The 26,420-nt window shown below is 36.5% G+C and overlaps 2 protein-coding genes across 6 annotated transcripts in view; both read right to left on the bottom strand.

Moving 5' to 3' along the window:
- Positions 1-330: 330 nt before the first annotated feature.
- Positions 331-1,343, bottom strand: LOC108373961 (uncharacterized). The gene is made up of 2 exons (XM_017629910.1): positions 1,270-1,343; positions 331-1,119 (listed from the first exon to the last, which is right to left on the bottom strand). Exon 2 carries the CDS (start codon positions 1,007-1,009, stop codon positions 653-655), a length of 357 nt encoding a protein of 118 aa, XP_017485399.1. The 5' UTR covers positions 1,010-1,119; positions 1,270-1,343; the 3' UTR covers positions 331-652.
- An 8,175-nt stretch (positions 1,344-9,518) lies between these two features.
- LOC108373927 (neutral and basic amino acid transport protein rBAT-like) overlaps positions 9,519-26,420 on the bottom strand; it is a 38,514-nt gene continuing 21,612 nt past the window's right edge. For 2 of the 5 annotated variants that reach the window (XM_017629893.1, XM_017629901.1), the window contains exons 2-3: positions 11,199-11,368; positions 9,519-11,126 (exon numbers count right to left, since the gene is read on the bottom strand). In XM_017629893.1, coding sequence (XP_017485382.1) covers positions 9,731-11,126; positions 11,199-11,368 — 1,566 coding nt within the window. In that variant the 3' untranslated portion in view covers positions 9,519-9,730. Of the gene's footprint in view, positions 11,127-11,198; positions 11,369-19,775; positions 20,311-20,495; positions 20,548-26,420 lie in introns of those variants that run through there. The other 3 variants (XM_017629870.1, XM_017629878.1, XM_017629885.1) reach the window with 3 other exon arrangements.

The raw sequence follows: 26,420 nt of genomic DNA, 5'->3' as shown, positions 1-26,420 counted from the left end.
AAGAGCTCTTGATGCACGTCTTCCCATTACCCGATTTTGAAAATTTTTCCCAGACCACGTTTTTATTACCAAACGAACTCATCTAGGGGGAGTTTTGCTTTATAACTTACAAAAAAATTTTCTCCATACAAATAAGGCGCATACTAATGTACATACACACATACATACATATGTACATTGATTTGTGGGTGCAAGCGTGTCGCCAATTGATTATTAATATTTAATTTTCGATTTCGTTTTAAACCAAAATGTATTCACAAAATTAACATACCGACGCACACATTTACGAGTATGCAGAAAAGAAAGTTCAGACTGTAGAATGACTACCACTTTTGGTTTCATAACTAATTTTTAATTTTTTTATTTTTAACACATGTGTAACAGATTTCAATACGTTTTCTATTTATTACATAACTAAAAGCAAACACTCTTTGTGCGGTTACAAAAAAGCAGTACCACTTTCTGCTTTTTTCTGCACATTTACTTAGAAAGTATTACAAAATTAAAATTAATTACTACAATTAAACGCACCTATATTAATTTTTTGGTCACTATATTAAGTTCTTATCTTCACTTTGGCCCATCGTCAATTGCTTAAAAACTTAAATTTTACTTATTAAAAACACAAACAGATTATGCTCTTCACTACTTTCTAGAAATCATCGAAGAGTGCACCCAGCCCACCATCATCGCCCCCATCATAATCGGAACCGCCGAAACTGAAGAACCCGTCGTCTGCATTCGGTGGCACAAAGGCGCCATTGAAAGCATCCTCTAGCCGCTCTTCTAGTCCCATTGTCGAGGCCAATCCATAAATGAGCCGCATCACAACCAAGCGCACAAAGTCTGGCGGACTCGTCTCTTTGCCGCTGCCAAAGACGAATAGCTGTTTGCCGCTGTCTACCAACGACGTAGGCACCGTTTTTGAATTAGCCGCGCGACCCCAGGCCATACACGCAGCATACAAAATGAACAAAATCACAACAAAGTGATGCAACAAAGTAGCCATTGCAAGTGCGTCGAAATGAAAGAACCGGGACTGATTAATTATTTGTTGCCGTTGTGTGATGGAAGTATCGGCTCTTCAGTGTACGCAACCAATCTTCGTATGTGTAGTTACTGCAACAAAGTACACCAGTAGTTAGAATCTAATGAACAACAACGTAACGAATTCAATAAAGTACGCCACAAATAATTTGTTACGTATGTAAATTATTCAAGCGAACGAGCGTCGCGTCTGTGTGGTTGGATATAGCAAAACAAACTAACCATTTTTTGCACCTCAATAGCTGTGCTGTCGTTGGACCTTTTTCTGCTACTGTCGCTGTCTCGCTGCATTAAATTTCTCCATACTTCCATTTACACTTTAGCATTTCTTCTTTCTCCAAATCCAAGCATCGGCTGGCAATTTTACATACAGTGAGCTAAAATTTTATTCGTCAAATACTCAGACCAGGGTACAAGCACCGCTCCCTTATTTGCTTTTATATTAGGCATTATTTTTAGTTAGATAAGCTTAACATTTTTTGTTGGTCCTATGCATGAAATAAGCTAACACGTATTCGAGAAATACTTTTTATCTTTCTGTTCTTCCGAGATATGGTCTGTCGAAGTTTGGAGTTTTTGCGCAATGTGGTAAATTCGCTACACTCAGTCACGACTCTTGCTCACTGCGGTGTGCAGCGCCTATTCATCAGTAACTAGGGATGCAAGCGGGCGGCTGTCTTGGAGCAAGCGGGTTGCTAAACCACCCCCGTTCCAGCAATAGAGACTGCCACTTTGATGACAATCACGGCAAACGTTCAAAGGACTACGAATTAAGGGCATGCACCTGGAATGTCCGGACCCTTATTGGGGAAGTTGCCTCTGCCCGGATGGTTGATGTCCTCGTAAGGACAAAAGCTGATATCACCGCCATCCAAGAAATGCGTTAGACGGGGCCAGGCAGCTACCATGTAAAGGAGCGCAAATTCGGTGCTGGATTTGTAGTGGACGAGAGACTCCGTCTGTGAGTACTGACGTTCACCCCGGTGGACGAACGTCTAGCACAATCGCTCATCTGTGCTTATACCGCGACGGAAGAGAAGGACGAGAAGATCAAGGATCTCTTTTATAAGCGCTTGGAGCGTATATTAGCATAAAAAGATCCATAAAACTATTTGGATGTCTCAAGATGGAGAAACTCGGCTCACTATCTTGTTACAGCCAAGAATGTGCGCCCAAAAAATACAAGGAAATCTTAATGTCGAAAAGCAGCCACAACAGACGGCCAACTCATTCGCTACTAGTTTCTCACGCCTGCTCTCATAGGGCACTCTTCAACAAACCGACGGCGTTCATTAAATACCGCCGCAGAAGCAGTAAATGGAATTCAGCGAGTCCGAAAGCAAAACTGATAGGATAAGGAGTGTCAAGAAGCTTCAGAGAAAAATAATGCCACCTACAGGGTCACGCTGCGATCAGGAGACCCCCACTGCGATGGAAAGACCAAGTCGAGAAAGACTTGGCTTCTCTTGGCATTTCTAATTGGCGTCAGTTGGCGCAAAAGAGAAACGACTGGCGTGCTCTGTTGAACTCAGCCAAAATCGCTTTGGCGGTTACAACGTCAAATAAGAAGAAGAGGATTTAATATGTCAGAAAAGACCCCTCATCTAAATAAAAGTTTGTTTTAAAATTTTCTTATATTACTTTATTTCGAAATTGCCTTGTCTAGACCCAGAGGTGTATGACGAACATCTGTTGATACGGTGTAATATACATATCTGTAGCAGGGATGTTGCGAATATTTGCATTCGCATTCGTTATGCAAATGATTCGCATCATTTTACACATTCCCATTCGCATGAAATGATACGAATGTTTTGCGAATGCGAATGTTTACATGGGCAGAGAGTCCACTCTAATATTTTTGAAATTACTCTTAGTCTGTCTAACCAGGGTGTGCACAATAACCGGCTTTTAGCTTCAGACGCTAAACGTTTAAGTAATATATCAAGCAACATTGATGGGCCTTCAACAAGTACTGCTAAAAGTCTGGCTTATAAGACTTAGAAATAATTTTATATTCCTCCAGCGAAAGCACGAATGTTGAATTAAAATTAAACAAAAATTAAAAATGTTAAATTAAAGCTCAATTGAAGGCCTATCTTAAAGGAAAACGAGCTCATATCGATGACAATCCCCTCGATTGGTGGAAAACTAAACTAAAATACGACAAATTGACAGATCTGGCCCGCAAATATTTGAACGCTCCACCTCCCAGCGTTCCAAGTGAGCAATTGTTCAGTGCAGCCGGCCTTATATACGAGCCTCTAAGAAATCGCCTCATGGGATAAAAGGCAGCAAAATTAATATTTTTTTTTAATATAATATGACCCTTTTGAACTTTGACTACTATAATAAAACACTATATAGGTTAAGCACTCGTTCAATACTGTAATAATTTAAAAAAATTTTTGAATAATAAAATCGATGACTTATGTTGATTATAGCATTTTTTTAATGTTATTTTAAGATTCGCGAGTGTGAAAAATATATAAAAAATCGAAACATCCCTATTCTGTGGTCATATCGAATAATAGCTTAAGGCGGGAGGCTGGCTTTATTTTAATACGCCATTCCGTTTATTGTTTAAACCACAAGGAAATTTTTTGTTAACATTTAAACAGAATATCGATTTGCTAACGTCAGAACTATTCTTTTTACTTTTATTTGCCAAGAGTTCTTCAAAGACTTGGCGCCAAATTCCCGACTTAAACTACCATTCCATATGATCACAGATATCTACATATACATACATATCTATGTATGTGAAGAAAAGCTGATTAAGGCACGCTTCACCCACTTTTTCGGTAAGTTGGGCAAAATATTGCAAAATCTGTAGTAGAGACGAATACTATTTATGTTCAGTGTTATATGTACATACGAACGTCGCTAGTACGCCAATCGTTTACGCCTGCGTACTTATGTTTACGTTGATGTGTATGTACGTAGCTGAGCACATTTTTTTTTTGCTTTCTTTATTTCTTACCTCAGGCTTTGGCTTTGTACAAATATTGCTTGAAATACAATACCGGCGAACGGCAAACTTCGCCGAATTGGGCGATGCTGTCGTTCACCGTTCGCCCAGCTATTTCGCCTACTTAAACAGAATTAGAGCGGTAGCGAAAACAGCTGATCCCATTTGGTCGCCTTTATAATTTGGGTGACCATATTTAGAAAAAACTAAACCATATTTAGAAATGAGGAAATGATAACAAATATAAATGTAAAACAAAGAAAGATTATTATAAATAATTTGTTTCAAGCCAGATTTAACGAATCCACAACTATATTTTTCAAACAACAAAAAAAAAACGTGTTTAGGTTGTTTTCTTTTAAAACTTTGAAAGCAAAAAACAAATACGGCCACCTTTGGCACGCACAGCTGTCATCGCCCAGCAGGGCGATAGAAATAAATCTATCGCCATGAAACGCCGCCAAGCGAACTTCGCATTTCGCTTTGGCTGTGTTCAATTTCATATGCTTGCGGGTGTTCTAATTTTGACAGCGCGAATTTCGCTGTGGTGAGTTCGCCGTTCGCCGGCATTGTATTTCAGCTATACTACGTACTCAAAGAGGCAAATAAGCCAGTAAGAAGAGTAACTAAATGCGTCCAGTTGCAGCTCTGCATATGCATGTGTTTGTATGTACATTGTATATATGTATGTACATATTAATATATCGCCACTTGTGCAACTCTTTTGGTTATTGTACGAAGCTTTAGGCTGAGGGTTTGCCTAACTGCTGGGCATACCACCAATTGTATTAATTTCCCTGCAAATAAAAGCGGCACCAAAAAAGGCGATATGTAGCAATAACCGACCCATCAAGCAAACGACTTATCAATCTAAGAAGTCAGCCAAGTGTGCTCCGATCATATCTAGTAAAAGTTATTACGTGAGCGCATGGCGCTGTCTTCGGGACATTGCACTTGTACTTACAGCTTTAATGCGATGCAAATGTTCGAACGCAAAAACATTTCAAAGCCCTATGATCTTGAACATTTATTTACATATCGAGCCCTAACCGCCAAAATAACGTAACCGACATTATTTTCAAGATTTTATTTTTGATGCAGAAATGCGTCTAGATGCTCTAGGAATATTTCTGCATCAAAAAGAAAATATTGAAAAAAATGTCGCTTACGTTATTTTGGCGGTTAGGGCTCGATATGTATATGAGCAAATTTCGCGAGTTGTTATATTTGTCGACAAAAACGTGTTTTTGGTCGAAAATGGAGGCAAACTTATCTTCAGTTTTGTATAAAGAACAGTATTCCAACGCGAAATTTTATTTAAATCGAAATTTGAAAAGATATACTAAAACAAATAAATAGCTGAGTAACGAAATTGTATGTGCACGCCTTCAAAGTCATTAAATTATTAAAATAAAAGCAGTTATAAAAGTTTTTTTTTTAATTATGTATTTCCTAGAATATCATATAAGAAACATAAAACTCAGATTGAGACTCGAGATTCAACTTTTTTTCATCACTGAAGATCACGCTTTGCCACTCCTCATCCTAAAACTGGTACTTGTCGGCAAATGCCGAACGCGCGCTTATATGCCGAGGCAAAAGGTCTGGTTGTGGTACCATAGAAAGGTGTTTTACATTAGGGTTTTGATGTATTATTTGACAAATTCTCATTCTTGTAGCGTTTAGACCCATATGACGCTTTATTTTTGCACAACTCATTTGATCAACGAACGCATGGCGTTGAATTTGGCGTTTGCATCGAGCGTCCCTTTTTGTTTTTCAGCCACTGCGTTGATTGGTGCCATATAGGGCTGGGTTTTTTAGGAAATTTCTTACAGTATTTTTATGACGGCTTAGTTTTTACAATTTTTTTTTTCATGCCACTTTCTCGCAAACCTAGTGCTTGTCGCTGCTCAAATCTGAAAGAATTGTTCTACGCGGCATATTTAACTAAAAATCCAAAGCTGTTCAACAAAATATTTGTTTTCTTTTAAATTATTTACTTATTTATGGATTCACAATTATTTCTTATAAACACTCAGTTCTAAACGCGTCTCCTACAGAGAACAATCGAGTAATGCCCTCGTGCACTTATAAATATTTTCTACTAAACTCGAAAGGTATAATTAGGAGGAGTTAATTAACAGTAAAGAACAACAATAAGTTATAACAACATTCTCCAAAAAAAAACAAGTGCACAATTATTGACAAAATAGTTACTTTCTTTACAAAGGTAAATACTATAAGTTGTGGCAAAACCGATTACCCGGCGCACGTATTAAATATCGTTTTTTCACCCTTCCATAAACTGTATGAAAAGCAAGCGTATTTTTCCCGAAGTCAAACAGTTGCGATAATATGCTATGGTATATTGAAATACAGTGCACGTCCAGTAGAACGAACTTTCGGAATAACGCATTTTCGGTTCAACGCATCGTCAAAATTATCTCACGCAAACGATTTTTATTTTTCGATACATATAACGAAAGCTGTTTATGTTTTTTGCTGAAACTTCGTGTTCTTTGCAAAATCAAAATTTGTTTTAACATCAAGTTACCATCGGTATTAAAGGATTCGCAAACAAATAATCGCAGTGAAGAAAAGCTTGGAAATTGTCTGTAAGAAATAAATACACAAAATGTTTGAATGTTTTTTGTCTTTGAATTAAAGACAGTATTTATATATTTTTTCAAACTGAAGGCATTCAGTTATTTTATTGAAAAGATTGGGGTATTGCACCATACGACAGTAAATTTTACACACACAAAAACTAATCACCCTCATTGCGAGAATCGTGTCGAATGCGAGTCGTTTTACGAGAGTCGAATCGTATCGAAAATTTCACGTAATTGAAAATTTCCACTCGACTAGTGCATTAAAATGGAAAAACTTGGCAGCACTGTATGGTTTTCGACGATTTTAGTCGTTGTGGAGTCGTACAATTTAGCCTAATTTACGACTTACGCAATGATGCTGAATATATTCGCAAAACTATGTTTAAATTATTGTAAAACTGCGTACTCAGTTTTTCTCTCTGTCGTCAGGATTTTTTTTTAAGGGCAAAATGGAAAATGTCGTTTACAAATGTTGCCCTTCAATATTCTCGAAAATTTACAATATTTATTTTTGAAAAAAAAAAGTTGTTCGGGGACTAATATACACACGTCGTTTACAAATATTGTCCTTCAATATTCTCGAAAATTTGCAATATTTATTTTTGAAAAAAAAAAAATTGTTCGGGGACACACGACCTCATCGTCGAATTTCGTCCTGCAAACTTTACTAAGTTAAAAAGGTAAAATTTATTAAGAGCGCATTCTCAATACCTATTCGTTTTTATAAACCAAAAAATTTATCGTTTATAAATTCTACAGAATTTTCTCTCTCATTTGGTACCCATATTGTTATTCTACATTGCACTGATAATAATTTTGTATATCGATTCTTTCGAGTGTTTTGATTTTTTTTTGTTTATGTCTCTCGGTGTTATAGTTAAAACAAAAAAAAAATCACTCGATTTAACAACTATTTCTATATAACGAACAAGGTGAATAACATAAGATTCGTTATATTGGGCGTCCACTGTAATTGGACCAAGTTTGGTGGAAATCGATAAGGCGACTATCGATATACACTTATGTAATCAAAGTAGGGTGGTGCCACGCCCATTTTACAAAAATCTATAATCTTCTTTCTTATTAAAAGATTGTTGTAAGTTATTGAAATATCGGAGTAATCGTATTTCCGAAATTTTCCGTTACATGGTAAGGGTCGTTTTCCGACGTAACCTTTAGCTTTAAAGCTCACATATTTAAAGCTTGGATTAAAAAGAAAGCTTTGTCTAAATTTAAGCATTTCTGTTAGCGGGTTTTGTCCAATGTATGGTTTTTGGTTGTAAACCAATTTAAACCCGATAATAAAATGCCTTACTTTGGACACAATCATAAATTTTAATGCAATCTTTAAATATAAAGTTAGCTTTAAAGTTACGGATTACTTGAGAAAACGGCCCTAATTGTGCGTAATTTTAGTCAGATTTGCAAAATTTTCAGCATATTACTTTTTGCGCAAAGGTTGATAAATGTACCGAGTTTAGTGGAAATTCATAAACCGGTTAGCGAGATTCAGATATGTACATAGGTGTAAGTGGGCGGTACCACACGCACACCAGGGTCGGCACCTCACGAGACCGCGTGGAGACCTTAACGAGTACAGTCTGAATACCCTTAATATTCTTGTGTGCAAGTGTGTTTGGGTATAAAAAGTAAAAGAACCACTCGTGTTCATATGCCCATAGTTGCGTATGTAACGTATACGCCCCGTAACACTATACATACTCTAACATGTTCGACTCGCACGCCTTAACTTAACAGCCAGTTTCACCAAATTATTTAAGTGAAAATTACTTTAATTTCGGTTTCACCAATCAATTTTAATTTTGATTTAAGTGACCTATGCTCTGCACTTAAATAAAAGTTAAATCAGAATAACCACATCAGAGGTGTTACACGTTTAATCACCTGATCATTGTGCATCTGCTGCTTACTTGTCTACCAGCCCTGCTTTTACAACACAGCGTGCCAAAGCTTTCAAAAGCTCTCAGTACAAATGAAAGCGAAAGCTAGTCCTAGTCCGTTTTACAACCACTTTTTACTCACTTAAATAAATGGTTTATTGAAACTGAAAATAATTAAAATGAGATTTAAATAAAAAATTAAATTAAAGTTAATTTCCACTTAAATAGTTTGATGAAACTGGCTGTAACATTGAAATTAAAAAATCTAAAATTTCTGCGTGGTGCCATTTTTTTAGGTTTGTTTCATACTCTTGAAACTTCACATGTTGTATTTGATGCCAACGTCCATTGCCTCTAATATGAACGTTCTATTTGAAGAGTACCCAAAGTAATAAAAAAAACAATTGATTTTTTCTAGTGACAATGAAAAAGTTAGTAATTTCGGTACCTTTTCGCCTAAATAAACGTTTTAAGGATACAGTTGTTAAAATACTTAATTATTTTTATTTTATTTCTCTTTCAGCTAAAGCCGGAGGAAATTTTAGTTGTAATTTCTTGAAAAAACCTAAGGTAAAGACTCCTTGTCGATATGAATAGGGGGTTTCGACATAACTTCCACGTCGTAAAATTACTAGCATCGGTCGATGATTATAGTCCATGGAAGTAAAGTCTGATATTAGTTCCACAGATATGATTCATGGAAGTTATCTCAGACATAAGTTCCATAATAATTGTATATTAAGGATGGTGCTCCCCCTCTCTGGCGATGTAATTATTGTGGAAGTAAAGTCACACATAACTTCAATGAGATTTTCATGAAAATCTTCTGGAAATTATGTCTAATATTCGTGGAAATAAAGTCTGAAATAGCTTCCACGGGCCCATGGGAGTTATGTCAGTTACCCATGATTAGCAAGCGTTAAGAAATAGTTTTTCGCATTTTCTTACAAACACGTAATTTTGAGTTGTGTCTGCAACATACCATTGGTTGGAGCCTTAAAACGCAAATGCTTTATTCAACGCTTTTTGAGCAAGTACATATTTAAAAGTAAATATAAACAACTACATATAAAAAATCTTTAAATTATTATTTACAATAAGTAATAAACCGCAAACTGAAAAACTGTTTTAAAATTCTCTCCTCTTTGGCATACGCAAGTTTTTCAATTCCAAGTTGGTGGCCCGTCCCCTATTGCTTACTTATCCAGCTTGACAACAATTGTTTCAGATGGCCCAATCTCGAAGTTTGAAAAATAAACTTTCTGACCTTGTTCCTCGTCAAGCATTTTTACGCCACTAAAGTACATAGCGGTCATATCCAAGGACACCCGCTTCTCACCGAAATTCGACACCGAAACAAATGAGTTGCGACGCGGATAGACCCGTTCAACTACCAAGATGTCGTTGCCGCTGGAACGTATTTCTGTGTTGGATAGCGGCGGCATTTCCGGCTTACAGATGGCATTCTTATACAACGAAGGCGATCGATCACGTAACTTAACCATGTCCGCCACAGTTTGGAAGTTATCGTGGCTGTGGCGCGCCGTATGTGGCAGCCAAGGCAATGTTTCACGATTCGTAAACTGTTTTGTCGTATTTAACCACTCCATGGTGGATAGATGGTGCAAGTGCTTGGTGTCATTGTGCTCACTGTGCGGATCGGCGATAGCCTCCAGTGCAATTTCATCACCGTAGAAGATATTCGGCGTACCTGGCAGCATGAGCTGCATGAGCGTTGCAGCCAAAGTGATATTCTTTGTTCGGCCATTGCGGGTAAAACGCTGCTGATCAACACCGCCAATTGACCAATGTAGCCATGGACCCTGTTCGGTGGGTGCAAGTGGACCATTCAGAATTTTGTTGATATGTTTTTCTAAGTTCAGTGTACCATTCAACACATGCAAGTGTACATCGACCAGATCGAGATGTTGCAAGACCAACGAATGCAATGCCGGATGCAAATCCTCAATTAGCGCTTCATTCGCAATTAATATGCGATTGGGACCGACAAGCTGCTTCCACTCATGCAGATTCGCCAGTAAACGGTCGTCATGCGCGAAATGCTCCAAACCTTTGAGATAAAACCCATCCACGCCCAGGTGTAACCATTTAAGTATAGCAGCGCTAATTGCATTGCCAGCAGATGATATGGGAACTTGCGATGCAGTTTTTGTGGTCGCTGTTGTTTTAAAATCAGCGTTTTCAGATTCATTATTTGATTGCATTGGCAGCACTGTTACTATAGCGGGTGCCGTCGTCGTGGCGTCATCCAACCTGCTAATCAACGCGCCAATTGGTAGATCCAGTAGCAAAGAGATATTGTGTTCGTGTAATGTTGCCGCCAGTTGTTGAATTTCTGCATCGCCACCCAAGACGCTGGCTACCTCAAAGACCGAGGTTGGGTGCTCGAAGTCATCCGGGTAATTCGTTGAGGGAAAGATGGAGTTCAAGCGCACGCCGGCCACCCCCAGCGAGGCCAAGTAGTCGGCCCGTTGGGAAATGCCATGCAAGTCACCGATGCCATCGTTGTTGGAGTCCTGAAAACTGGCGGGAAATATCTCGTAAAACACGCTGCCGCGATACCAAGCTGTTCTGTGGGAAAAGAAATCTTAAGTTTAGTTATCAGTGCGAACTATTCTAATCTACGCAAATGTGTTTACTCACTTTGGGTTGCAAATCTTCGGCAATGTAACAATCATGGCCACCACTACTGCGCACATAGCCAATAAGCTGGACATGAAGACGAAGAAGGTGCATTTTCGTATGAGCGGCCAGTTCCACGAAACGAAGGAGGGTGTATCTTTTGAGAGCGTGCCGTTCGGTCCATTGTTGTCCTGTGGAAGTTAAAACATAAAATTAATTCAAACTCTTAGAGTCAATATATCAAAATTATGCGGAAATTGCAAACATAAATTACTGGAAATAAATTATTCTTAATATTGTTCAATTGCTCGTGCCGCTTTTCTAATGTTTAAGATGTTATAGGATACCATAATTAAGTATATTAAAGTTTTGAAAATTTCATAAAAAATGTAAACTACTTCCTTGGAAAGAGTCAGACTGAGCTATTATTTCCTATACAGGGCAAACAGAAATATAAAACTGGTTATGGAAATGGCTTGGGCCCTCCTGGTAAAAACAAAAGCATTGAAAAAGTAAATCATGTCTAGGTCCGTTATTGTTCCGTATGAACCAAGCTTCATACGAAGTTATATGATGAGAATAATATTGATCTGGTAACAATCAGTGGTGAATGGTCGATACGTGCTAGTCTGATATTTTTGCTCCTTATATTGTGGAATGTGTTCTGAGCTAGTCGTGATAGTGCGTGCAGGTGTGCAAGGAATAGTGGTGCTAGGTAGCTTTGATTATTAAAGCAAACAATAAAAGTTGGTTTTTTACTTATTGTTTTCCAACTAAAACAAAGTGCGTTTTATTTTGGGTTTTGGGACTTAAACAGTTATCTCCCAAACGTTCATGGTCCCGCCAACCAGATGGATTAGATTAAATTAGGGGTGAGGAGATGATTTCTCCCCAAATATGTTCGCATGTATGTATGTATTGGATCATAAGAAAGATTAGGTTAGGTTAACCTGGTCGGCGTTGAGCCGCACATAGACCGGTAGGTCCTTAGCGTTGGCAGTCGGAGCTCGTTTTTACGCGTTAAAGTAAACATCAGAAAGGATATCAACGTTTTTTACGAATTTTAGTAAAAAATTCAGCCCTACTTTTGAGAAGTCTTCTTACTTCTCGAATTGGTAGGCTCCCAAGCATTTTGGTCATGTTTTTGACAGTGCAGAACATCGGCAGAGAAGATGTTCCAAGGCTCCTGCACCTGTCCACGCTAGTCATACCCAGTTTTTTTAGTAAGAGCAGCCACGAGAGTAATAATTCTGCAGTCTTCCTTAAAAGTAGCAAAAAATCAAATAAAATAAACTTTTTAATATACCACGGTTTGATAAATGGACTAAAGAATAGAAAATTCTATTTCCTATATAAATAGCCACATAAATAATTTAATCGGTGAGTTCGACAACCGTACAAGTCCAAATGTTGATATTTTAAAGTAAGATAGCCATTTTGTTTAAAATTTGATACTGCCTTATACTGAAGGCGAAGAACTGGAATTTTATTACCATATCACATCATGGGAAACCACAAGTACTGAAAGCGATAACAGATAACAGCGAGATGACAGTATTGATGTTGAATTTTTCCTCTGTTTTGAATAAAATTTATTTATTTACGACATCCTGTGAATATCCAAATACCTGAATACCTTTTCATCTGTGATTGGAAGACTATTTTGTTTCCTGTAAAACTACTATTAAAAATATATTGCAAACTACGAGATCTAGAACTTGTCTATGTATGCCGATAGTCAGAACGCAAATTTTGTACGGTTGTCCGATTTATCGATTCAATTTATAACATATAAAATGAAAAGCGTGGGTTGCATGTAATAGAAAAGGACGGCTCTCCATCTTGCTAAAGTGAGCAGCTATTCATGGCATGGATACAGAGTGAAGTGCGAATGGCTTGAAATGCTTTTAGGCAAGAGCTCATTTCAGACCTAAATTTGATCATCAAATAAAGGCAGCAATCGAATGATTTCAAAATCGGCGTTGGTTTCTACAGAGGCTGGGAATAAAATCGGCAAAGGGACGTCCATAATACGCGTAATATATGGCGGGAACACTTTCGTGACACATTTGATGAAGAAGAACACAGGCCATACTATAGAAATGATAACTCCATCAAGACGAGTTAAGGTCAACCTTAATGCAGCTCAAAAATCACCAATCTACGAAATTGTTTTTTGTAAGTGCTTAGTACACTGAGGGCAAAAAATATTAAAATTGGATAGAAACGTTATTCAACGAAAGTACTGTATATTGGTAAATATTCAATTCATATTAAAAGGATCGCGTTCGTACTGAAAAAGCATCCGTGAAGTGAATAATCAAGATAAAAACCAAAAAATAAAAAAATATTTAATTTGCATGTCGCCTGCAGTGGAATTCGAACCCAGACCCTCTCTGGATATCAACAAATTGTGGCAAGCATCTTTGCACACTCAGCTACAGCCAGACATATAAATTTGCTTTCAAATGTTGACTTTCCATCAACACAACACGCGATTTGTACGGATAAACATTTAATCCCGATCCCGCCCATCCCGATGCTTTTCAGAATTGTACCGCGGGTCCCGTGGGTCCCGAAATCTATAACTAATAAAAATTCACAAGGTTTTAAATTAATTTAAAAAAATAAAATAATAATAATTAAAGATCTGGCATCTGCCGATTATTTTGTTTTGCTTTGCTGTTCGTTTTTGTCTCAATAAAACATAAAAAAGTGCAGACATATTTATCGCTTTTAAGGAAAATTTCTGAATTTGCGGAAGTTGCGGTTTTATCGGGAGTGTCGGGAACGGACCTTGGTCCCGTCTGAATATTAAAAAAAAAAAGTTTGTACATCACTATTGTATAAGTGATTTGTGTTATTTATGATTACCCTGAAGGCATCATATTCGTTTTTGGTTTTAAAATAGAAGCTTTTTAAGCCAATTTCATGAATTTTATAAAAAAAAAAATTGGTGAATTTTTGCGACTTTTTTCAGAAATTGCTCTATTCTTTTTAAACAATCTGAACATCCTGGTTGTAACCGCTCAGCATGCTGGGGATGCGTATGTACACTTACATATTCATATTTAGATGAGTTTTGTATGAAATTATTATTTTTAAATACGAACATTTTTATACGGTAATCAAAGGTATTAATTTTTACTATGCGTTATTTCTCTCAGTGTACGTACATATGCACATCAGACAGTACCACCAAAGAAAATAAAGCTCGCTGTACCGCTTAGTCTAAAGTATATTTGCGTGGAAATTTCGAAGCATTCCGAGGTATTGCTGAGGAAGTATTTCCGTTTGAAGGCAATTTCGATTTTTTTTTGGCCAGCCTAGGGGTCGCATTTTTACATTTTTCGGTGACACCTATGTATGTATGTATGTACATATGAACATGCCGTATTAAACAAATTTTGTTAAATAGCTATACTGGAACAATCAAAACACATCCTAAGCAAAAGTGTGTAAGTACTAGAACGGGTACTTAGGGTTAATGAACTTTGGAACAAAAATGTAGCACCTCGAGACAAGAATATCGATATATCATACCTTCAGATACGACTTCAAATGCGGAAGATATGAAAAAAATTTAAAATAGCGACATCTACGTTCGGCTAAAATAAAAATATAATTTTTTTTCGAAATTACCTTTAGACTCAGGAAAGTACGGCGGACTTTTTCTTCCGCTACGACCTAATGCACATACATATTTTTAAGAAATGCCTCCAACTACTAAAATGCCATTTCCATATTTGAATATCAACCGATAGCTTTTTTATTGTATCCAAACAAATCCCCAAAAACTCTGAGTAGTTAGGCCGCGAAATCACTGCGTGAGCGACTACACGTAACCAACTTCCGACCCCTGTTATGGCTTAATGGACTCCTAATATTTTTACTTTCAATAAACATTTGTGCGAAATTACCCAGCATACCTGCGCATACTCTAAGCAATTGTTTACAATATTTGTTTCTGAATTGTTTTAAAATATGTACGCATATGTCTGTACATTAGTATGCGCCTTATTTCTATAGAGCCAATTTTTTTATGTTACAAAGGAAGACTGGTCTTAAATATATTCGTTTGGTCATTGAATCGTGCTCTGCGTAAATTTTCAAAATCGGATAACAAACGACATCGTACCTCTAAGGCCCCAAAATTCCGGGAATTCATACAATTTTACATAAAAGGGAAAAATGGCCTATAACTTAGCAAAAAAGCTTAGTTATTTTAATGCAACTTAAGATAATTTTTCCCCCCAATCTCTAACACATTTTCATATCTCCTTAAATTTTGAAGTTATAATGGTTTCTTGGTTTAAAATTATAGTTTTCTAAATTTTGGGAAGTAAATTTCTTGAAATAAATTGTATGCCCATATTTAGATTCAGCAGGCAAAAGCACATAGACTGCCATTCAAGCATATTAAACTTGACACTGACTTATAGGTAATTTTTGTCTGTTTGTGAGACATCTGAGGCATATATAATTTGATTTCACCCAACAGTTAATAGTTCAAACATTTCACTTGGACCTTTGTTTGGCCCCTTTTAGCTATTCAATAATCGTTGTAGTTATCATGCAAGTACATGTGTACCATATGTACATTAGGGTAGTCCAAAAATGCATGTGAAAAAGTAAAGTCGGAATTTTTATGCTCTCATTTTTGCTGGATTGTTCTATGCCGAAAAAATATACCCCTTTTTTATCTTGAAGTATATTTTTTTTATTTTATATAGAAAAAAACCCAATTTTCGTAAAAATGGTATAAAATTCATAAAAATCAATATTTTTCGATCGCAAAACTCTGTTTCTCTGCGGGAGATTACCAATAATAATACCCAATCGTATATTTAACCATTTTTTCATAGTAACTATATTTATATGTCCGGAAAAAACCCCCAAAATACCCCGGCAAAAGGCAATGGGGGACCAATAAAAAATCGTTAGTATTAAAAAATTATTAAATAAACAATTGGGTATTATTATTGAAAATCTCCTGAAGAGAACCAGAGTTTCCCTATCGAAGAATATTGATTTTCAACAATTCTATACCCTTTCTACGAAAAGTTGTTTTTTTTTTCTTCCATATAAAATACATGGAAAACTCTGAGCGCTTTGAGCGACCTCAAAATATTTTTTTATTTCAAAATAAAAAATAGGGGTAGCATTAAAATTTCGCTCTTACTCTTTTTGGACCTCCCCAATGTATATATCGCACACCGTCTTCAAAATAGTCACAACTCAAAATTTGGCATTTTTGAAATTATGCGCTAAAAATGTACAACGAGCTTTTATTTACCTTTCAGTAAAAGCTGGAGCAAATTCTTTGTTAAATTTTGTTAAAAAAAAACCCTAAGGTAAGGTAAATTCGCCCTTGCCCATATGATTAGCATTTGCTACGAAATAGTTGTTCGCATTTTCTGACCAACGTATTATTTTGGGTTGTGACTCTTTTGAAGACGGTGTGCGATATGTGTATGAAGTTCATACATATATACATATGTATGTATGCGTGCATATAATCACATATTTAAATGACACGTTTCTTAGTTTAATCTGCGCAAATATAATTATTACATATTAAATGCGTTAGCCATTGTAATTGCCTAGTCACGCGTTCATTTAAGTTACCTGACTTTGAGCAGCATTTTCTTAATTTTTTTTAAATTGGAAAATAAATGCACGAAAAATGTTTATACTTAACTAAACGAGGATACTTAGCATTCACTAAATTCCGTAGTCGTCTTTCATCTACATATAGTTATATGTACATACAAATGTATTTGTACTCTTTTCTCTCTTGCGGTGCAGGAAGTTTAGAAAACCTTCTGTATTCTTGGAACCGGAACTAAGTACATATGTAGATAAGTATTTTAATGCGGAAGAAGCCGTTCTATAAATGTCCTATAACAAAGCGAAAAGCGAAAAATCTAATCGATCATATTGTGATAAACGGAATGCATGCGACTCTGTGCAGCAAAAAATGTGCGTCCTGCAATGCAGGAAAGCTCAATGTCGAGGTGCTGCAGTTACAACAGACGGCGAGTTAATTCGGTACTCGACTCTGACAACTTCTCTCAAAGAGCCCTCTTTAATAAATAAATATTTAATGTTGATATGTACATACACTGACGAGCATAACTGTAACATGGTTTAACCCTTTTNCACATCCAGGAACTGAAACAGGCAAAAGAGTACTGAACATTGTGTTAGTAGTTCTTTTTTTTCGTGAAAATTGTTAAAAAGCTCATAAAAATATATGAGTGCAAAACTGTAACATCTGCCTTAATTTACATTTTTGTCTGCTGGTTTTTTTATTGTTGTTGTATTGACTTCAAATCATTATGAGAGAGGGAGTAGGGATGTACCAACAAGGATATTCAACAAAAGGACGAAGGTCGTTAGAACTTGGAAATATAGCGGTGGCTGAAACAAAAAGTGTTAAACCATGTTACAGTTTTGCTCGTCACTGTATGTATATGCGAGCAGTTAAACCACATTTCCCGCTCATTACGTACCGCCGCCGGAGAAGTAGCCCCCACTGAGATAGAAAGACCAGGAGGAGAGGGACTTCGCTACACTTGGCATTTCCAATTGGCGTCAGTTGGCGCAGAAGAGAAACGACTGGCGTGCTTTGTTGAACTCAGCCAAAATCGCTTAGGTGGTTACAGCGCCAAATAAGAAGAAGCACTAATAGAGCAATTAAGAATTCAAAAGTTTGATTTGAATCCATTTTGTGTGCATATCCTTGTTTGTGAGAAACAGGACTTCGCGTGCTTCTAACCATTTTGGATTTTTTATTATGGCCCATTTCAGCCTTTAATCCCAAAGAAAATACTGAACTCAAACGTATAGTTCTAAAGCGGTTGGTTGTTTGTAATGGCATGTTCAGAAAAATTATTGCCGGTACACCTGAACTGTAGAGCTTCTCTATGCTACACTTCCTTTTTATTGTGAATAAAACGGGTACGATATGTGGATTGTGTCCCAACATTTAATTGGGTACGAGATGGTATTATTGTTAAACGACTTATATGAGTCAAAATGTACATAAATATGTAGTAATGTTGTAGATAAGTCTGTATTTTGGAAAAGGCCGCCGCAACCTTATGCTGCCCTAGATTGGATGTTGATTTTTTTAAGAGAAGTTCTTTTGTAAAAGAAACGCTCTTCCTTAGATGACTGCATTTTCTTTTGATCTGTTTAAATTCTAATAAATTACAATTACAAAAAAAAAACTTACTTTACCAACTAAGTCGCGTATGTAATGCGTTTATTCTTACACCCACAGCGCATTTGCATAACAATACCACTCGATCTAAACATGCATACATAGATATGTATGTATCTACACTGAGGGAAATAATGCATAGTAAAAATGAATACTTTATATTTGATTATCATTTAAAAATGTTCGTATTTAAAAATAATAGGGGTCTTCCCTTAAACTCGTAAAAGCCTCGTAAACCTCGTAAAGCTCGTAAATTTACGAGCCCCGTAAAAGAACTGTCAAAATTTGTATGGAGCTCTATTTACGAGCCCCTCGTAAATTTACGAGACAAATTTGATGCGCAAATGACGTCGTAAACTTCAGTGCTGCCGAGGGGCCGAAATTTTTATACTAAAGTGTATGATAAAATAATAAAAAATATCTGAAAAAAAATAATACGCGAATAAAATGAATGAATTTCATCAACTAACAGTATTGACTTAGGTTTTCCGCTTGTTTTCGGCATTTTTAATTGTATTTTAGCTAATAGTGATAGAGACAAGATGGCGGGATGTTATGGAAAATACTACGATACAAAAATTGCTTCACAAAATCCTGGTTGATCTGTCAAACAGTCACTTTACGCATCTATTTACACCTTTTCACAAGGGGGGCGTTCCCATAAAAGCCTCGTAAACGTACGAGCTTTACACGGTTTAAGACTTAACGAGTTTAAGGGAATCACCTAAATATTTTCATACAAAATTTATTACGCACGTATTTTACTGTTCACATCTGAGTATGTATGAGTGTACATACCCACCCCAAGCATGCAGAGCGCCGCTCTGAGAGCGGTGAGAACACACACATTTATACATAGTACAGTTTATCCGTACAATGAGCGTGCTGTGGTGTTGATGGATATTCAACATTTGAAAGCAAATTTATATGCCTGGGTGAAGCTGAGTGCGCAAAGATGCTTGCCACAAGTTGTTGATATCCGGAGATGGTCGGGTTCGAATTCCACTCCAGGCAACATGCAAATTAAATATTTTTCTTTAGTTTTTGTCTTGATTATTCACTTCACGGATGCTTTTTTCAGAACGAACGCAGTCATTTTGATAATCGCGTAATTGAATTGAATATTTACCAATTTACAGTACTTTCGTTGACGTTTATAGTAAGATCAATTACGTTTCTATTTCATTTTAATATTTTTTCCCCTCAGTGTATGTATCTTCAAAGATAATCACATGTTTGTGCTTCTCTTCGCATACCTTTTACTTCATACACTGTGCGTACTGTCACTAAAATGTACCGCTGTTAGAGCAAGTGTATACATATATATGTATATATGTATATGTACTTGTATTAAATTCTTATGACCTGACCTGCCCTGCACCTCCATTGTTGACTTGTAAATGTTGATAGGCATTTGACTTGTGAAAAAGTGTTGTCTCCGCCGCATCTGGTGCATCCATGCCAATGCCGGAGCTGCTGCCCGATGAACTTGTCTCGACCTTGGCGTCAGCATCGTCATTGCACAAATTGACCGAGGCTGTGCTGTCATTGTCTATGCAAGGTGTTAGCGGATGTGAGAAAGTGACCGGCGTCGAAGTGCCATTTGTGGTGGATAGTAGCGGACAGATGGAAGATTCTTCTTCTGGGAGAAATGTCGACACTGAAGGTGATTCCATAAGCGTTGTAGGCATTTCCACGCTGAGCAATGTGGGATCGGTGGATATACCCATGGTGTTCATTGCTTACGTGAATGCGGCCGAGTGTGTGTGAAGCAGTATTTAACCGATTTTTTCTTTGACGAATTTGAAAAAAGAAAAAGTGCTAATTACGATGTTTTTTTCCGTTTCACGCAAATATGTTAATCATTGCTTAACTGCTGTTAATTGGCACAACAAAATATTTTGCCTTCGATATGTCAAATTGCACGTATGTATGTGTATTTATATATGTATATATATATATATATATATATATATATATATATATATATATATATATATATATATATATATATATATATATATATATATATATATATATATATATATATATATATATGTATATATGTATGTAGTGGTGTAAGAGTTTACGTTAAATACGAAAAATTCTGTTGACACAATGACTTCGCGGCGCAATCTCTCGTCACAAACTGAATTCTTTTCTACTCACAATAGTGCCGTGTAGAACCTAAGTGGATGAACAAATGAACCAAGTGTGATTTAGTTTATTTATATCATNACCCATGGGTGGACAACGAACGCAAGGGTGCCCTCGAACACAATGGAAGGACCAAGTGCAGAAAGACCTGTCCGCACTTGGGATGAAAAACTTGCGCGGAAATGGCAATGGTAATACGAGATGAATGGTGATTGTAATTTTAGTGGAAAATGAATTGTTGGAATTGTTGGAACAATGATAGTTGTGTTGATAATGGCAGTGGTTAAGTTGAAGGTAATGGCAATTGTATTTGTTGTGGTAATGGCAACAGTAGCGGTACTGGCAATGGTAATTGGTTATGGTAATTACCAGGGAACGGATTTTATGGAAATTGACTTTTTTGTGCTCACGAGATAGAGTATACTCGATTAAGAATTTCCACGATTTAGCTTTCCCTAAATCCATTTGATGTTGCCTTTTCTAACTTTCAGTTGTAAAGCGCAGGGAAAAATCCCTTATTCTTGATAATATGAAAGTTTAAACGGACCACTTGTGCACTTGTCCTTGAAACGAGTTCTGAGATAGGGCGTTCTTCAACCAAATTCCGAGATAGGGTGTTTTTCAATAAGATACTGAAATAGGACGTTTTTAATCAAAATCTGAAGTACGGTGTTCTTGAAAAGTTCTTTGAGATATTGCGTTTTCGAACTGGCTGCCTCGATAGGTCGATCTTACACTCAGCAGCCGATATAATGTACAAGAATTCCATTCGGTTAATCTACATACATACATAGCTGAAACCCACAGAGAATTTCCTATGTAAGCTATAGTAGGTCTCAAGTCCTTTTTGGAGGTTTTGATTTTTTATCCTATACATAGTTTGCTGCTTACGGGAGAAAGCTACTTACATATCGTCGGTGATTCGTTTGTTAGGGCGTAACGATTTCCAGATGCATTCCGGTGCAAATAAGAGACCGTTTTGGAGTATTACCGACGATATGTAGCTAACACACGACCTCCGGCATGATGGATAGTTCCACTACAGGGCGCAGCATTATCTTTTTTCAGTTTTTTGTATAGAAAAATTACTACATATTGTTCGCAAAAGTTGAATTGAAAATAATATTTTATATGGAGTTACAGGGTATGTATGTTTGTATATACATATCTTATAAGATCCAAAGTTGCAAAATGATGCCCAACTTGTTCTACAGTAATTAAGCTTAATAAATTTGTTGTAAACTTTTTGATCAATCTGAGAGGCAGAACTCAGTCGCGAATGATCATAAATACAGCGCACGCGTTGGTAGGTATGTACGTATAACCTCCTAAATATATTTACATTTTAAATGAAATATGAAGACACACTCTTTTCTATTCGATTTGTCATGCTACAAGCGAATGTTTGTTATGAATACTTTGCCGTTTAAAGTGGAGACCGCGTAACCCAACAACCGCATAAGTTAAAGACAATTACATACATATGTACAAATATTTTTGCCACATATGTACATACATGAATATGCAACTGCCCTTTAGGAAATTTTTGATCGAAATATAACATTTGACATTCGCACAAAAACTTTGGATTTTTTGTGATCTATGGAGGGTTTTTTTGTCTGTAAATGGGAGCCGAAAGATGCGTAGTGCCTCATGTTTTAAGTAAATAAATTACCATCTGAATTCTGGAGGTTGCTTCAAAATTTTGGTACTTCAACCATTTGTCGCCATTTGGGTCAAGACCAAAACACTTAACCAATTGCATCTTTCCTTTGCGAATTCTCGTGTTCATTCCCCTCTTTCGTTATTAACAGTGTTGCCAGAATATTTTTGTACCCCATTCCCATATCGGGCCGCAGTTATCCCCAAAAAATCCCCATTTAAATCCCCTTTAGTAAGAAATAAAAAAAGCATGTATTCACATTTGTGTTAGTTCATTTTAATACAGTTTTCATTTTAACACAGTTTTCATTTTAACACAGTTTTCATTTTATTACAGTTTTGAATACTTTTCTCTACACATTTTCACATTTTATATATGTATATGTACGTATATATATATATGCATGAGGTCATTTGGTTATACGTACATCTATGGTCAGAGATTTAGCACCAAAATTCAAAGTTATATGTTTTTACAACATATGTTTATTTATTTATTTTCTTTTAAAATATAATTCAATCTACAACAGAAACAGCATAAATAAAAGTTTAAAATCAAAAAGTAATCAAACTTTTTTAGTGTAATAAAGTACAAGTCTCAAATAGCTAAAGAATACCATTTATTTTTTAGAATTTCCTTCGTGAAGGTTGTTGCGAAAATTGTTTGTTCAGCCAATCAAAGCAGACATCTGCGCCGAATAATGCTTTGACGGCATTAGGAAAACCTTACAAACATATCGCGCAAAAAGTATGTACTAATAAAATCTTTATTCGCGTAATTTTTATGGGCAGCCAGAAAAATATATGTTTTAATTTCAATATCAAAGTTTTAAACCAAACAAAAATCCCCATAAAATCCCCACATCCCCAAACGAAAAAATCTATCCCCAAATGGTTTCATAAATCCCCAAAATGGGGCAAAATCCCCACATCTGGCAATTCTGGTTATTAAAATATCTTCATTAGTTCAAAAGTTATGAGTTTTGCAACGAAAAAAGTCAAAAGTCGCCAAAGTGCAGCAGCTCAATTTTTGGCAAATTTATGTTTTATTACGTTTAAACTAAACATGCCAAATGTGAAACAAATCAGAGCATAAATACGGTTTAAAAGATATCGACCCTGGCGCCACCTAACAGACCATTTTTGGCAAAAATGTTTCTGCTTACATAGCCAGTATATATTGTAAATATCATCCAGTGACGTCTTTTACGGCGCAAATTCGGTTTCATAATTGCGGTGGCAGATAGAATGTGCCGCCGGCTTTTGTCGTTCACACTGGGTAATGAGTTTCAGTCATAATTCGCCGCCGGAAAAGAAGTTCGAGGCAACCAATGGCCTTTTTATGGGCACTTGGAGCGCACTCACGAACCTTGTCCCATGGGATTTGGTAAAACCCTGGAAAAATTCAGCCTCTGCTAGATCTCAGCATAAGAACATTCATCAAGTTACATGGTAAGACCCCGGAGCGGATGGTAGGCCAGCAAAGAGCTGGTCGCGCGCATGTACCAGCTATTAAGTAGTAGAATCTCATTATACCTTGTCCAATCTACAAGAAGGGAGATCCCTCCGTTTGCTCCAATTATCGCGGAATGAGCCCTCTTCATGTTGCATACAAGGTTCTCTCTGATTGGGCCTTATCAATGTGGTTTCAGACCCACCATTGACCAGATTTTCACAGCACTCAAATTCTGGAAAAGACGCTCGATATGCGAATCGACACACATCATCTTTTTGTCGATTTTTTCGATAGCACGAAGAGAAGTTGCTTGTACAACGCCGTGTCTAAATTTGGGATCCTCGCAAAACGAATACGGCTATGTAGAGTGACGTTGAGCACAACTTTCAGCTCTATCCAAATTAGGAAGGACCTTCGCCTATTGGTACACACGTTACTGTTGGCAGTCATAACTGCAAAGTAGTGAAGGACTTTGTCCGCCTAAGATCCAGCATAAACACCACCAACAACGTGAGCCTGGAAATTAAGCAAAGAATAGCTCTTGCCAACAGGGTACTACTTTGGGCTCGGTAGGCAATTGAAACACAGAGCTCTACAATAGAAAACAAAAATCACGCTCTAAAAGTCTCTAGTCATGCCCGATATTTCATATGACGCAGAAACAACAAAGATGAGAAGGCTGTGGGTGCTTACCGAAGAAGATGGAATTACGAACTGTGCGAGCTTTTTAACGGCATGGCTATAGTTAAGAGCATAAAAATATAACGCTGGCTTGGTAATGTTGTATGCATGGATGACGACACTGGGGTGGAAAGATCCTTCAACTCCGCACTCGTGGGTGAGCATCTAGAGCAAGGGCTCACCGAACAAAATGGACGTGCCAAGTGGAGATAGATTTGTCCGCAGTTGGGATGAACAACTAGCGCAAATTCGGAAATAGGGAGGCAATTGGCGAGGTTGTTTTGTATTGGCCCATTCCGTAAACCGGTTGCAGTGCCAAATAAGAAGAATTATATCGAGCTAAAAGGAGACTATGTTGACAAATATATCTTTCATTCAACAAGTCACGGACTTTTTAAATTGCCCTCACATTATGCAATGATTTTGTTTGATAATAACCAAAAAATGTCTGTCCCCGAAAAAATATATAATAATTTCAAAACTTGCCATTTTTATGTAATCAAGCTTAAAAGTGCCAAAAATTCTGACGTAATGGAGTTTTTCCAAGATCAGTTCCTTTTACAGCGCAAAAAAATCCCAGAAACATCCCTAGCCGTTCTTGAAACTAAAGAAAAGCTGGATTTGGCAGTAAGTGAGTAACTTAATAATTTGACTTAAGGTATTGTAGTTGTTCACAATTGCCTGCTTATCAGGTTATCTGGTCAAAAATTATTGTTTTGTAGTGTATTTTAGCGTTGTAAACGGAATAAAAATATAACCACATAATCAGATAACCTGATAACCAGGCACCTGATAACTGAACACTACGTTACTCCCTCTCTTGCAAAAACACTCCGATTTTGAGATTACCAAAATTAAATATTTATGAAATGAATATGAAAACCATATACCAGAGCTGTGTAATGATTGAATCAATTGANCTTTGAACTAATGATTGGTACTGAGTTAAAGAATGCACACACATAAAAGATTGCAGCCTTTTCAATACTCATTCAGTGTTAAACCTTTTTTTGATTGGGCATTGGTTTTTTCAATCTTGCTATGAATATGTTGATGTGTGAATTCATAACTGCTTTGAGAGAATGGAAAATTCAAAAATTTTAAACCTCAATCCTAAGCGAAGAATAAGTAATGAAAACTGGATAGAAAAAAATTGTTGATTTAAAATTGAAAATGATTTCACACTTACACAGCTCTGCCATATACTACTATTTTTAGCCAATGGTGCCGGATTATAAAAGGCAATAATAATCATGGAAAAAGAAAATAAACCTACTCCAATGTAAAAAAATTTCGCCCATACTTTGTATGGAGAAAAATGCTAGAACCATCTGCAAAAAAATATTAAAAATCAACGCAAATCCGTACCCATTTCAAATTTGCACATTAATGGTAATAATGGATTGGAGCTTACACATATGTTAGTGTAAGGCCGAGCTTCTTCTTCGATTTGTGGCGTGCGCCTTGATATTGCACACAAAGGGGGGACCTACAGTTTTACGTCGACTCCGAACGGCGATTGTATTTTTATGAGAAGTTGTTTTTCATAGCAGAAATACGCCCGGAAGTTTGCCATTGCCTGCCGAGGGACGGCTTCTGTAAAGAAAAAAACTTTTTTCTTTATTTTTTTGCGATATTGCTTTGACCAGGGCTTGAACCCAGGCCCTGCGGAGTGGTAGTGTAGGTGTATAATTTTGTTATGTACTTCTTTTATGTACAATGTTCATGTCCAATTAAAGATATAAAAAATACATACAGTGGTCAAAAAATTATAGCCGAACCACTTTGTGCCAAGTTTTAAAGTATTATTTTTGTTGTTATTTAATTTTTTTTATTTTTTATAAATTCTTTAACAAAACAAGTGTAAATCCAAAGTTTCCAAATTTGTGCAATATTAGAACAAAAATTCAACATACTTTCGTTCAAATTTCGAGCTATTTAAAAATTCGAAAAAATCAATCTTAATTTTTAGCCATTTGAAACTTGTACTTCATTCTACTAAAATTCAATGGGCTACAAAACTGCATATTCAAAATCTTATTAAAAAATTCAAAATTTT

This window comes from Rhagoletis zephyria, unplaced genomic scaffold (genome assembly GCF_001687245.7).
Source record: "Rhagoletis zephyria isolate East Lansing unplaced genomic scaffold, Rhagoletis_zephyria_1.1 Rzeph_scaffold_00085, whole genome shotgun sequence".
Lineage (NCBI taxonomy): Eukaryota > Metazoa > Arthropoda > Insecta > Diptera > Tephritidae > Rhagoletis > Rhagoletis zephyria.
The sequence above is the reverse complement of the archived record's forward strand: the minus strand, read 5'-3'. Positions and strand labels throughout refer to the sequence as shown.